The sequence below is a fragment of the Eimeria acervulina genome, genomic scaffold (assembly GCF_000499425.1).
Source record: "Eimeria acervulina Houghton genomic scaffold, Eah_scaff14, whole genome shotgun sequence".
NCBI classification, from domain to species: domain Eukaryota; phylum Apicomplexa; class Conoidasida; order Eucoccidiorida; family Eimeriidae; genus Eimeria; species Eimeria acervulina.
Genome location: NW_013549223.1, coordinates 100,192 through 114,174, shown reverse-complemented (window position 1 = coordinate 114,174; position 13,983 = coordinate 100,192). Strand labels below are relative to the sequence as shown.

Here is a 13,983-nt window from a genome sequence, read left to right as displayed (position 1 = left end):
AATTTCAGTCAAGAGTTTACGGCCTGCCGCAGCCCCCCCCCCTGGTGCTAGTCCACTGTCGGCTGCGCAGCAGCGAAACATCATCTCAGTGAGGGACTGCATTGAATTTCCCCCTATATTTTTGTCCAGTTGGCTTGAAAAATTATCACTCTGGGAATAAGGAGCAGCGTTTCCTGCTCAGGCTGTGGAGTCTACTAATTGCCGCAACGTTCCCGACTGACCGACCTCCCGACTGCGCAGCGGAGAGTCGCAGCCATCCTCTTCTTCCCTGCAACCTCCTGTTTCCTTCCCACAGCACACATTCTCTAGATCAGTGCATGAGTGTTAAAGCAAAGGACTTCTTCATTAGGGCAGGAATTTCCGACGGCCAACCACAGCAGGTCACTGCACCCCATCTCCGCTTGAGCTGCAGGCAAACGCGAAGCGGAGCATAAATACGCTTTCGGGATCCAAATGGATAGGCATGCACCTCAACAGCAGCCTCTGCTGCAGCCGCAGCAGCAGGAACAAAAGCAGCACCCGCGCCAGCTGCAACAACAGCAGCCCAACCACCATCACCGGCAGGAACAACGCCAAACACCACAGCAGCAGCAGCAGCAACACCATCACCAGCATCAACAGGAGGAAGCGAACCAGCGCATAGGGGTGCATAAAGAGGCAGCAGCCCTCTCCCAGAGAGCAGCGAGTCTGCCGCCCTCCATCAGGCAGGCATCACCTCCTGTTTCAGTCCAAAGCATTCCTAATCATATTCAGCAGCAACAAAACCCGCAACTGCATCAACTGCAGACACAGCAACTTGTGCATCAGCAAATAAGTGGCAGCGGTTATCCAGTGAGGCCCTCCCAGACGCAGCAGCAGCAACTACTGCTTGCTGAACAGCACCGGCAGCAAATAGCGGAGTGTCATAAAGGGGAGCTCATGGGGACGCCTTATTTAACTGGAACATCAGCTGGACCCTCCCGCTATGCTGAGATGCTGCGAGGGCCCTCCCCCAGCTACTCTAATCCCCCCGTATACCCTTCCTTCCCGCTGTCAGGCGTGACACCTTCAATACTGCAACAGCAGTGGCAGCACCAGCAACAGCAGCAGTGGCAGCAGCAGCAGTGGTTGCAACAGCAGTGGCATCAGCATCAGACGATGCAGGTGCACCAGCAAACAAGGCCCCTTTATGCAGCGCCTGCGTTGGCTGAGCCTAAGAAAACGGCCAGTGCGATGGTATGCTCCCAGCTTGAGTACCTGGTTTCCAGTGTGTAGAGATTCCGATTATGGTTCAGCGTTTGTTGCGTTGTGGTGTCGGTTCAGCTGCGTCCGACCCAGCTGCTCCCCATGAGACTGTTAGGTGACCTCCGGCTGTACGTACCACATCGCGAGCCCTTTCTAGGTGAAGGCGGGTAGGTCTCTTGCTGCTACATATTTCAAGGTTAGGGTTTGGCTATCTATCCTCTAGTCAAGATTCCGCTCCTTTTCGTCCTAGAAATATTCCCAGCTCCTTTCTCCCCTCTGCATTTGCGTTTGCTCTCCAGAAGCGTGCACATGTACCTTCTGGGAAAGCAGGTTAAGCATTCTGTGGCCACGGACGAGGCGGAGGAGTGCACGCGAGACGTGTTGGCACTCATTGAGGCCCGGGAAGTCCCCGCAGATAGCACGATGCCTCTCCTCATACATGACGTGTGTACTGCCCTACACATTACCCAACCCAGAACTTTTGCACAAATGCCTGCCTACAGCGTTAAACTTCAACTTTCGGAGTTTACCGGCAAAATCGTGGCTGTGCAAACTCCATGAAAAAGTTCACCTTTTCAAGATTGCCAAGATAATGATAGCTGCCTTAAGCCATCATATCTTGGCAACTTTGAAGAGGAATGGGCTTTGAGGGTTAGGGGTTCGCAGGTTACGTCGCATCACCCCTTCCTTGCTTGTTGCGCTTACTAATTGCCACTGGTGCATTTCAGGGCCGTGTTGTCTGCGGGGGCCCTGAGGTATGTCTTCGGTATTTGTCCAAAAAGCTTGGACAGTACGGCAGCGACCATCTCAAGGACGCACTGCAAGACAGGCTGGTGGGCGCGTCTCTCTGTTTCTGCCACTCCCGCTTGTGCTGGTGCCTGCTGTTGAGAGTACTGCAGTACAGGTTACTACTGATGGCCCTGCATGGACTGACCTGCCCGTGGAGCTCATAGTGCGCCGTGCTGAGTTGCTCTCTGCATGTAATTTTCTTTCGTGCGCTGCAGCTAATGGATCTCAATACATGGTTTAATGTCCAGCAGGCAGCAATTCAGTCTATCCTCTCCCCAGAGTCGATGGCTAAGGACGCCATCAGCGACTACCTGAAGGTGGGTTGAAGATGGGAATGAACTTGTATTGCAACTGCAGCACCAGCAGCCTCACCAAAAAAACAGCAGTGGCAGCAGAAGAGTGATGCATGCTGTTGGACTGCCTGCCGCAGAGCCGACGCCATTTCTATCTGGAGGCCGAAAAGCTCTTGTCGTTTTTCAACAGCAAATACGCGTGTGCAGTGCAGCCGGGACTCGAGGGCTCGCTGAAGGCCCCCAGCGTTACACTTGATGCCTCCATAAGGGGGCCAGTTGTCACCCGTCTGCAGCCATTCTTTCTTGGGGAGGAGGACTCCCTCGCGGACTATTTTCTCTTTTCGCTCATCGACGACGACCAGAGGATTGCCGAGTGTCTTATTAGTAGCAGTAGCAGCAGCAGCAGCAGCGAGGGATCTTCCAACGGGGATCAGAAGCAACAGCAGCGACAGCAGTCAGACTCCGACACATCAGTGGAGATGCATTATTTCAACGAAGCTCCTCACCTGCACGCCCTCTACGTGGCTCTGTTGAATCTGCCCCTTATACAGGAGGCGTTGCTATCGAGCGACAGTCAAGAGGCATCAGCAGAAGCAACACCAGGAACAGCAACGGCAACAGCACAAGAAGAGAGAATCCCAGATGCTTCACGACGGACACAGGACCGCATAGCCCCGTGCGTTGCTACAGAGGCCTCCACTGCTGCGTCTGTTAGCGACTCCCCCCTGCAGCATCTGCAGCGGCACCAGCTGCTGCAGATGCAACAAGCCAAGCAGCTGCAACAGCTGGGTAGGTCACAGAGGATGCACGCAGCAGCCTTCAGCGGCAGGCTGTCCCAGTCTATCGAATTCAGCAATCCTCTGAACTGCTTCCACACAGACTGCTGCGTGTAGTTCACCGCAGCATCCAGCTCTTGCAGAAACCGATACACTGATATAGCGGCTTCCGGTGGTGTTTTCGTGTGCGATGGAGAAGAGGCTACGTTATGTTTAGACTTCTTTGCGAGGACCTCGTGCACTTGTTTGCAGGCCTAACGGGTTCTCTCCTTCAGTGCGGAGAAGGGCCCCAGCCTTACTTCCTGCCAGCCGTGGGGGGCAGCTACTGCCTACCAAGGACTCCTGCAGGTGCTGCAGCGCTGCACACCACGCTGCCCGGGGGAATCTCAGGGGGGGTCACTGGGGGCCCGTGCGCTTTTACCAGCGGTGCTGGACATATGCAACACATGCTGTCGTCACAGGCTGCGGCAGCAGCAGGAGCCCATTACACTGGGATGTATGCGGGGGCCCCATGCTACTGGCAACCCTTGACACCTGGGGGAGCGCTGCAACGCCAGCATAGCCTGCAGAGAGCGGACTGCGTTTACACAACCATAAATCCCGGTACTAGCCAACCACAGCAACAGCAGTTTCTCCAGGAGCTCCAGCAGTATGCAGGCCAGAAAGGGCCGAACATGCATCATATGCAGCAGCCTCAGCCGCACGCCAGCATGAACCCACCCCGCGGCCATTCTCCGCGGGTAGCTGTTGGTGGAGATATCGGAGGAGCTTCCAAGTGACTTCAGGGCCCGCCCAGCAACAGTTGCAGCAAGGAGATGGCACTCGCTGTTACCGGACTGCATCACAGCTTAGGTCCCTAAGACCTTCCTATCTGTTTTGAATAGAAAATGTGACTACCACAGCTTTGACAAGCTGAGGCTCCTTTTCTCATTGGGAGGCTCCCAGTTAACTTGTGCTCGCCTCCAAACCCCCCCCTGTGTCTCTTGTTGAATCGTGTCATCTAATTTTGACCCTTTCAAATGGCGAAAAACACCCGCAGCCCCCTCATGCATCACTTTAGATTGGAGCAGCACTCCTATCATCCCTCGCAAACATGAATGTAGTTAGTTAAATGGTAATGCCGATGTTAGCCACGCATCTCCCCGGTGGGGTGTACTTACTCAGCAGCTTTGCTTCGCCCCATTGACAATAGGGCAAAGCAGCGTTGCCACGGGGAAAAGCAAGCAAAGCGACTACTGCTACTTTGCAGGTGCCGCTACTGCAGCAGCAGCAGCTGCTGCTGCTGCTGGGCAATCGTCCTCAGCGTATTCGGCTGTTGGGCATCCCCTCGCGGCCCTGCGCAGTGCCGCCCGAACGTGCAGCAACAGGTCCTTGGTAGTGCCCGAGAGGCTGTTAGCAGCAAGATGTGGGAGGGATTCCGACAACAAAATGCAGTCTGAGGGGTGGCCCGCTGTCCCTACTTGTCCAGAGGGGCGTAGGGCCCTGTGAGAAGTTCATCCGGCGGAGGCGCAAAGGAGAGGCGGTTGGGACCCCGCCGCTCCGGGGAAGCCGAGCTGCAGCAGCAACACCCACTAGCGATTCAACTGATAGTAAAAAGAAAGCATAATAACCCCACTCTACAGGAGGCAAATATGCGCAATTGCATGTACCCAACCGGTCGCACATGGCTGCGCAGCGGGAAAAAAAACAGCACCCCAGCGGGAAGCGGGTTTTCCATGAACGTGCATCTACATCAGAGGGATCCTCACAACTACCACAACAATTATCATGGATAAACCAGCTCTACTCTTTAACGGGGAAGCAAATAACGCACGCTAGGAGCAGACCCCTGGGGCTCACCGTGATCTTTGCCCTCTTTTCTTGCGCCTTTCTTCCGCTTCTTTGCGTCTCCGCATCATCTCCGCCTCGTCTGGCATTGCAGACTGCCAGAAAGAGGCGGCTGCAGCTCCCCTGATATCTTGGCCAGGGGAAGGGCTGAGAGACAAGCATTGCAGGAGACAGTCAGTGAGTCGGATTATTACGCGTCCTCCGCATTCATCTGGACATATAATATTGTGATAGCAAGTGATGCCAAGGCCAGTTATTCTGCGGTTTGGGTCAGAGCCAGTGCCTTGCAACCCAAACCACGATATACTACTCAAGCTCTAAATTCCGCCGCTCGAATGCGGTGCTCTCTACGACGAGACCGAGGACCGAGGGAAAATGCCAGCAGCGGCAACAGGGGCTGCGCCAACACCAGATGTTCCTGTTGCACCGCCGAAGAGACTAACCCGTAGGGAGACTGCAACACAAGGAACGCACGCCGCAACCAGGGGTTGCAATCATTTCAGGGGCCAAATAAACAGACAACATCTATGGACCGTGCTTTGCAGCAACTTATCACTTCGCGTGTAGGGTTTACTGTTCGGGGCATCGCGCGCGCTACTTACCTCTCTCCATCCGCCCTTGTGCCCTGTAGGAGCTGTGAGGCACACACGCATCAGCAATCTGAGAGCCAAGGATCTTTTTTGCATGCGCCTCAAAAGACAAGCAAAGGCCAAGTCCCCTTGCCTTTCCTATGCTCTGTGACTTCTGCAGGGTTTGCCAGGATCTAAACCCTAAGCGTAGCTTGGTAGAAAAGTCTTCGGGATCTCACATAGGCTCCAAGATGTATGGTCTCGCATGCTTTCAAGACTAAACGCTAAGCACGAACAAAGGTCCATACTGAAACATGTGTGTGTAGGCAACCGTGCCAATGGTTGCGCCGGTAGGCAGGCGAGGCCGTGGCGTTAGGGTTTAAGGATGACGGCTTACATGCGTCTCGTGTAAATCCATGGGCGTTGTGCTGTCTCCAGGCCTCTTCAATGCAGACAAGCCTCCACCGCAGCAGCCGCAGGGCCTTCTCTGCAGCCCCCTGGGTGCAGGCCCTGGCGGCATAGCGCAGTCCTGTCCTCTCCCCCCCTCCGTGGGCATACCCTTCACCATACAGTTCAAGCCACAAAACTTTAAATCCGTGTTCTAAGATGTCACCGCCGAGCACTCAACTGAGCCCTTACGTTATGTGTCCGCCCCTCGTATGGGGTGCGCCACAATAGGGCAAAGCCTTAAATCTACCTAGCCCAAAGCCCCCCAGCCCAAAACGACGGTTTGTCTCTGCATAGAGGCAACATCAAAGCTTGATGGATCAAGAGGAAGAAGCCAGTTGCTCGGTCGGCTCGATTAAAAGGCCTAGAGCTCCGTTGGCTTGTTATGCAGAGTTTGTAGGGATTAGGGTTCAGGTGGTTCGTTTGATCACCTGGAGCCTGATCCTGCTCAATGTCTATCAGAGCCCCAGTACGCTGGCAAACGTCCTTAAGGAATTCTTCCTGCAGGCACAGCACACCACCTAAAACCCTTCAACTGCAAGCCCTTACACCTAAATCACAGTTTCTGAACGGCCCGTTCTCAGAAGAGTGGCCCTTCTGGGAGCTTAACAAGCATTCTCAGCATCCCCCGAGCCGCCGTCAGCAAGCCCTAAAAGACAGCTAGCCAGGGCATCAGCTCTGGGCCAACACAACGGCCCTTTCATACCCCCGCAACGAGGAGGAATGAGGCAAATTCAAGCACAAATAGAGGGCCAAGTGACCTCGGGAGGCACTTAACCGCCAATCCCGCTTCCCCATTGCTCTGCCTTTCAAAAGGAACTCGGCAAAGCGCCGCAGGAGGATCATAGATGGCTCCTTGGTGCTATTCTTACATCTTCCCCTGCCATGGCTGTAGTGCAGTCGAACGTCTCGTCATCTGCTGCGTCTGCGGGGGCTGGGAGGTACTGAGGCGGACTCAAACAGCTCCCTGAAAGATGCGGAGAAAAAGCGAAGGGGTGAATGGTCTAAGGCCTAGGGCCAAGGTGGCGCTAAAACCGCAAACCTGGGGTGTGTGTCCCCAGAAAACAGAGATAAGCTCACAGGCAGCAACAGCTCCTCGGTACAAGGTCTCCTGATCCTCCCCCACAACTCTAACATACAACCCCTGAAGCGCCTGCTGCTGCTGCAGTTGATGTTGCTGCAGCGGGGATCCTCGAAGAACAAAACCCGCCCCCGTGCGGCGCCTCAAAGAAGCGATGACCTCCACGTGCTGCAGCTGTTGCCACGCGTCTGGGCTTGCTGCAGTTACGCCACAAACCCCAGACTGCAGTGGCAGGTCCAAGATCCAAATTCCATTCTCCAGCTGTCTCTGCAACACAGCAGCAGGTCTGGTAAAGTAAGAGCACCTGCAGCAGTGGCATTTATGGCAGGCATGCCCCCTTATCCCACTGGTCGCTTGGTGCATTAGTTGCCGCAACACAGCAGCAACCTGCGGGCGTGAGGCCCTCAGGCACACAGCCGGGCTGTCCTACTGCTGTCTTCTTGATGTCTGCTCCCAACAAGTCCGGGTCTCTCAAGTCTGGTTTGGGGATAGCCGCGCAGACGGTGGCCATCGCCCGAACTGCCGCTTTGCGGGCTCTCTGCTGCATCAACTGTACATACACCCAAAGCCACAAACCCACCGCGTCATATCAGCAACAATCATGCCCATACTCCACACAGCTATTATTTCTACCAGAGTTATTGCTGTTGTTTCTGTTGCCTCGCACCTGCTTCTGCTGCGCTGCAATGGCTGCTGCAGCGTCAACTGAATTCCAGGAGCCTTCGTTTCTCCCAGGCACCGGCAGGATATGGGGTGCCTGTCTCTCTGCAGCTCCATGGATGCCTCCCTGGTCATGAGAGGAGCCTCCCCTAGGGGAGACATGGTGAAGGCTTCCCCTGCCTGCCGGCCCCTGGGAGAAGCCTGACTCATGGGGGCCTCCGTAGTCAAAGTTGGACGGTCCCCTAGGCGAGATATGGCTTCCCCTGGAGGCAGACGCAGAGGGGGGCCTGTGAGAAAATCCTGAACTTGCGGTAGAGGGAAGGGGCCCCACAGGCGCCGGAGGTACTGGTGGTGTTGATAAGCCGCCTTTCGAGCGGGCGAGAGAGGCGGCGATGGCCTGGGCCCGCTGGATGGACTCAGCAATGGAGGGATCTGGAGCCGGCGAAGAGCCGCTGCCCCCTGCGCTAGAACCAGACATTCCCAAGCGCCAAACCCTTTATCCGGAACCCTAGGTTCCTCCTCACCCTTAGAAAGCCCTCTCGCAACCCTGGACCCCTAGCACCAAGGTCCCAATTATAGGCACGACCATGCAGAAACAGCCAATATGCGATAGATCCCAAAAGGAAGCACCAGCTCCACAAGACGCTAGAGGCAATAAGAATTACAACCCGAAACCCTAATTCATTGGGACGGGAACGTTGCATGCGGTGGCAGCGCAGGCACACCGCCCCTAACTCAGCAAGCACTCTAGTGAGGAGGAATGGGGAAAAGCGGGCAATTTGTCGTTTTTCGCGGCGCGGAAGCATTAAATTTTGGAGGTCTTGGAACTGATTACTCGCACACTGCGAGGCCCAATTTGCATGCAGCCCCAGCCCGCAAAATTTGCCTTAGGCAGAAGCGCAGGGAGTTGCGTATTCGTTGCCTCAAGTCGCCCCGCCACCTCTCGAAACGATATTGAGACTCATTAGAAGTAATTGCGCACACATTCCAGTCCCCACTGTGTCCCTGCGCGCTGCACACCGAGAACAATACAGGAAGTTTACTTAACTGTGTGCGTGCATAGGCAGGAGGATTTGCCTGTTGCTGCTGTTACCACAGGGCAGTCTGGCATGAGTTCCACTTCTAGAGTTTGCACCTACTCTTTTACCAGAATCTGAGTCGGGGTGTACATGCGTGTACACTGAAATTAGAATGTGAAAGCGTGTAACAGCTGTACGATGAGGTCAGTGCGAAGTAAGACCTTCTACTAGTGTTTCCGTGCAGATATTTACGTCAGCATGCATGCAAATGGCTAGCAGAAAGTTCCTGTATATTGTTCTCCATGCCATTTAACCAAAAGGATCGTCTCGTCTGCCTGCGGGCATTTGGGAGTGCCGGCGCCCCATGCAGATTTTCACAAGAAAAAGCGGTGCCTGGACGCGTGGTCCTTTCTATTGCTTAACGATGTATAAAGGAGCCCTTGGGCTTTGTAGCCCCGAGCTTCGGCCCCTCTTAGAGCGCGGGAATAGCTGTCGGGAAGGGCGTGAGCGCAGGAGAGGCCTCAGGGGACAGCTCCAATGCGGAGTGGGGGGTGGAGAGTTGAAGAGTCTCAGGGCTGCTGGTGTGCTTGTACTCTGTGGCTAGAGGGGGGCCTTCGTGCCTCCCCCTCTTGAACCTATACGCTGATGGGCCGCCAACCCGGGGGCCCCTCCCAGACCCGTGAATTGCCCCTGCCTTAGCGCGGTGCAGCCACTCCAAGGCAAGTTGCTGGGCCCTTTCCTTGCCAAATTTTTTGGACTGAAATACTTTATATCTGGCTTGTGGCTCTTCCATCCAGAAGACTCTAAGAAGCGCTCACACCCACACGTAAGTAAAACCTGATTAGTAAGGCATAGTCAAGCAGAGATAAACGCCGGTGGTGGCCCGGGCCTGGGTGGCGAGAAACGGATGATGTTGACTAGGATGGGGCTTCGAATGCCTCTTCGTCTCTATCATGAGTGTGCTCCTACTAAGATTAACTAAAGTTGTTACACTAAGAAACGTGAGCCTGGGCCGTGGGTACGGTCGAGGGCTGGGCTGAAGGTAGGGCTAAAGGCTTAGGCTTTAGGCTGTCACTTGAGTCTGAGACCTGCGCTTACCTCCATTCTCTGCTCTCTCCATCGTATTGCAGCACGGGCTCCACGGGCCGCCGGGGTCCAGCAGCAGCAATGGCTGCTAGCATCTCAGGTGGCAGAGGAAGGGGCTTCCTAAAACCTTTCCTGGTCCTCACGGGCACAGCCGCGATTTCCATCATTGTCTGATGAGTGCTGCTGCTGCCACTGCAGGCAGAATCTCTTGTTTCTTCCCTCCCGCCGTCCCTCCAGCGGCTGCCGTTGGAGCCCGATGTTCCCTCGGGACCCCCAGAGAGCTTTCCGGTCCGGGCTGCTTCAGGTATATCTCCCCAGGTGGCCGCTTGCCTTGTTGCAATTCCGCAGCTTTGGGGGGAGGGCAGATGCTGGTTCGTGTTGGGCCTTAAACAGAAGGGGGTTCCAGCGACTCTTCTGCTGGAGGCATAAAGCGTGGTGTTTCCGGAGTCTCTGGCACTTCGGAACCCGTCAGCCAGTTTGCTTCTGTCCCTTACTCCTCCCTCTCGCCTGCGCCTCCCCTCCCTAGCGTAGGGCTTTGCGGCCTCGAGTGCCTTCCCCCCGCAGAAACGAGTGGTGCAGTTCGGTAGAGGAAAATGCGCTCTCCCGCTTCCTTCCGCTCCGCTCTCTCCCGCCTCATCTTCAGAGGACCCAAACCACTGTACCCCAGAGCACACAAACGCGTCCGCGCACAATGCCGTCCGCGGGTAGCGACTGAGGGGTTGAGGGGCCCCCAATGGGGGACCCTCAAACCCAAGCAAGGGTGCAAACAGCTCGAGGCACGGTCGGCCGTCTTCCTTCTCGTTGGAAAAACTGCTCATCCCGTAGCCGCGCTTCTTGACCAAAGTGGGGTTCCACGACCCCACTTTGCTGCCGCAGCTGCTGCTGCAGCTGCTGCTATCCGTTGCATCAAACTCGGTCCTCTGTGGGACCGACCACTGCTGTGCTGGACTCCCCCAGTCACTGTGTGGAGAGCACGATTCAGGGAGGGGAGGCAGGCCGGCGGCCCCACCAGGTTCAGGTCGGCTCCATGAGGTGCATGTGAAGTTGTCCCCTTCAGCAGGTGAGGCCATGGCTTGCGCGGGTAACAAGGAGTCTCTGAGAGCGGAGAGGCTTCCTTCTGCCGGCGTCTGAGCGGCGCTCATACCCCCAAGGCGGTCCTGAAGGAGACAGTGCAGCAAAGAGACCGAAACACTCCGCCAAGTAATCAACTGCAAGGGGCAACAACTGCAAAGCTCCCACCTAGCAGACACAGCGGCCCCTTCGCCGCTTTCCCCAGAAAGACAGGAGAGAGCTGCAGCATCCTAAAGCTGAATGGGAGTCAGCCCTGCCCTCAAACCTGCTGGGTTTTTGCTGCAAAAGTGCGTGTATTTCGCTGCTTACGCCGGCCATCTTCTTTATGGGGACAGCCTGTAGGGGGCTCTCCCCTCCCACAGGGGCCATGGCCGCTGCGCGCTGCAGCAGCAGCTCGAGCTCTTGCTGCGGGTTCACAAGGTTGCTTTCAACCGTGCAGGTACCCCCAAAGCCCCAGCGGACAGACTCTTGAAGGGCCCCGCATAGACAGGGGGGTCCCCAACATAGACCTGCTAGAAGATGCTCGAGACAATAACAGAAGCGAGGCTCACAAGAAAGGGCCCCTTGCTGGCACACTGCAGCACAGGAGCCCCCACTTGAGGCCAAAACTGATGGCTCACTAGGACGGACTATTGTTATTTTTGTTGGGGTTCCAGCTGTTGCTGGCGCTGCTGCTAGTAGTTTTGTTGCTGCCGTCTGTGTTCCAGCTGTGGTTGGTTGTGCTGTTGCTACCAGCGATGCTGCGGTTTGTGCCGTTGGTATTTCTCCTGATATCGACACTGCTGCTGCTGTTGGTGCTGCCTCTGCTGTATGGGCTACTGGTGCTGGTGTTGGAGTCGCAGCTGCTGCAGTTGGCGTTGTTGCTGCTGTTGTTGGTGTTGCAGCAGCTGCAGGTGTTGTGGGCGCCGCTGTTGGCGTTGTTGCTGCAGCTGTTGGTGTTGCTACTGCTGCTGGCGACGACGATTTTGCAGCTGCTGAATCGGCTTCTGATGCAGCTGTCCTCGCTGGTGGTGGACTGTTGCTGCTGCTGTAGGCCACGGGGAGCGGCCGAAGGGGCTGCCTAACAAGGTTATGGATGCCGGAGCTGTCGTCGCAGCTGTTGCTCTTATGCGTCTTCGGCGTGCTGCTACTGTGCTCCCTAACTGCCCTTAGCAGAAGCAGCGGGTGCATTTCCTTCGACTGCTGCGTCTGTGGTTTTGTCACACCACCAGCTTTTCCAATCTCATGAACCGGTTCCTGTTGTGAACTCTCATATCGGGTTCCGGCGTGCAGCTCCTTTGGCCCTTTTACATCCTGCCAAGTGCGCGCGAAGGCTCCCAAAGAAGCCCCACTCGCGGGAGCCTCACTCGTGGGGGCCCCACTTAAGGAGACCCGTTTATCCTCTGCCTCAGGCGTTATGGGGCCAGGGTCTGCAGCCTCCACAAGCCAACGTTTAGGCGCCTTGTCTTGCTGCTCCTCCTGTGGAGTGGCTTCAAACGTACGTGCTTCCAAAGCCCTGCAGCAGCAGCCGTTGCTGCTGCTGCTGCTGTTGCCGCACGCGCTTTTGGTCAGGTCGCCCATAACAGCCCTTCTGAGGAAAAGATTCATACGGCCGCGCCATTGGTACTCCCCGCGGATTGGGCTTCCGCCCTTACAGGTGGTGTTGGAGCTGCGCTTGCAGTTATCGTTGTTGTTGCTGTTGCTCCTGCTGTTAAGCGCCTCTGAGGAAGTGTAGAGAAGGGGGGACAGCCGCTCCTCTGGCCTGCTAGAGGTGCTGCAGACTGTGCTGCAGTCCATCTCCTTGGTCGAGTTGCAGGAGCAGCTGCTGCTACTGCTTTGCTGTTCTCCCCACCATTTGAAGTCTCCCCTGCAGCTACAAATTGAGCTATTGCAGCTGGTGCTGCAGCGATTGCTGTTGTCAGCCTCGCAACGGCTGTTGCAGGGGCCCAGGCAGCAGTAACAATCACGATGCCCCGCGGAAGCAGGGCTCTCTGCGAAGCTGCCTGTGGAGCCCCAGTTCTCCGCAGGCTCTTCAGCTCCAGCTGGGCTGCTGCTGCTGCTGCAGCTGCTGCTGCACAAGCTCATTTCGATGGCAGGCAGCGTCAGCAACTCCGAAGGCGCCGCTGTTCCGCCTTGCTCCTGCACAGTGCCCATCTTCCTGCCCCGTAAAGACCCACTCGCCTCCACAGTGGTTAGGGCGAGGCTTCCCCGCTTAGAGTTCATGGAGACAGTTGGTCTATCCCTCGAATCTCCTTTCTTGTTGCAGCAGGGCTATCCACTTGCTGGTGTCAAGCTCTGCTTGTGTGTATAGCAACAGAGCGGCGCAGTACGTCGCGGTTCTTTTCCAGACCTTTCAGTTGCTGCCTGCCAGATTTCCAGCCAATGTACTTTAAAGTGAACCTTATGCTAGTGCTGCTGCAGGTGCAGAAGCTGCGGAGGCGGAGGCAACGGACGCTGCTGCGTGCTGCGGACGAGCCGCAGGTCACTGGCCATATGCAGCGGCAGGAAGGCAGCAACAGTTACCTCATGTACGGCAACAGCCAATCCAAATGCTGGGGAAAGGCCCTTAGAGTCCATAAACGAAAAAAAATGCGACGAGGGCAACGAGATGCCGCTTGGGACCGGGGTGATGGGGGATCGGGTGGGTAAGCGCCCGGCTGTGTAAGCGTCTGCTGTCTGTCGTCTTATGACGAATTGCTGAAATTATATTTGCTATTACGGAAGGTTGAGGCTGCATTAGATGGCCTCGGAGACTCTTTACTCCAGCAGCGTTTATGTGAGACAGGCGCCCGTCTGATCCGTGCAGGGGGGAGGCAGTTGGAAGGGGTCAAAGGTGCGGCTCATTGGCCGCTATGAAGGCCCCAATTGCAGAAACGCAAACACTTTCATCTAATTTTAAAGCAACCCAAAAGAAAGCCGGGGGGAAAAGAGGCAAGCAGGCAATGCAGGGGGCTGCACACCGCCCGGGGTTGGGGGTGGTTCCCGCTCGGTAGCTGCACGGCTGCAGCGCCACCTGTGTCAAACAACGAGTATTAAATCAAGGATTGAACCGCCTACGTTTTCCTTCATCATTAAATTTAACCCCAAAATGATCAATTTTACTCATTTTTGGCTCGGGATGAACACTCGTAGCCGGCGGTGTCGGTTGCTGCCCAGCTTCAC

General features: G+C 56.0%; 3 protein-coding genes across 3 annotated transcripts; 1 reads left to right on the top strand and 2 right to left on the bottom strand.

Moving 5' to 3' along the window:
* Positions 1-453: 453 nt before the first annotated feature.
* On the top strand, positions 454-3,861 carry EAH_00004000 (hypothetical protein, conserved; the record flags this gene model as incomplete). Its single annotated transcript, XM_013393588.1, has 7 exons — positions 454-1,215; positions 1,303-1,391; positions 1,524-1,668; positions 1,953-2,057; positions 2,229-2,330; positions 2,444-3,095; positions 3,335-3,861. 7 exons carry the CDS (start codon positions 454-456, stop codon positions 3,859-3,861), a joined length of 2,382 nt encoding a protein of 793 aa, XP_013249042.1.
* A 1,358-nt stretch (positions 3,862-5,219) lies between these two features.
* On the bottom strand, positions 5,220-8,144 carry EAH_00003990 (hypothetical protein, conserved; the record flags this gene model as incomplete). Its single annotated transcript, XM_013393587.1, has 8 exons — positions 5,220-5,363; positions 5,512-5,543; positions 5,876-6,037; positions 6,357-6,426; positions 6,798-6,892; positions 7,006-7,203; positions 7,421-7,556; positions 7,674-8,144. 8 exons carry the CDS (start codon positions 8,142-8,144, stop codon positions 5,220-5,222), a joined length of 1,308 nt encoding a protein of 435 aa, XP_013249041.1.
* A 1,013-nt stretch (positions 8,145-9,157) lies between these two features.
* EAH_00003980 (hypothetical protein, conserved) lies at positions 9,158-12,975 on the bottom strand (the record flags this gene model as incomplete). The annotated part of the gene is made up of 3 exons (XM_013393586.1): positions 9,158-9,488; positions 9,784-10,928; positions 11,152-12,975. The coding sequence occupies 3 exons, from the start codon at positions 12,973-12,975 to the stop codon at positions 9,158-9,160; spliced, it is 3,300 nt and encodes a 1,099-aa protein (XP_013249040.1).
* Between the last annotated feature and the right edge of the window lie 1,008 nt (positions 12,976-13,983).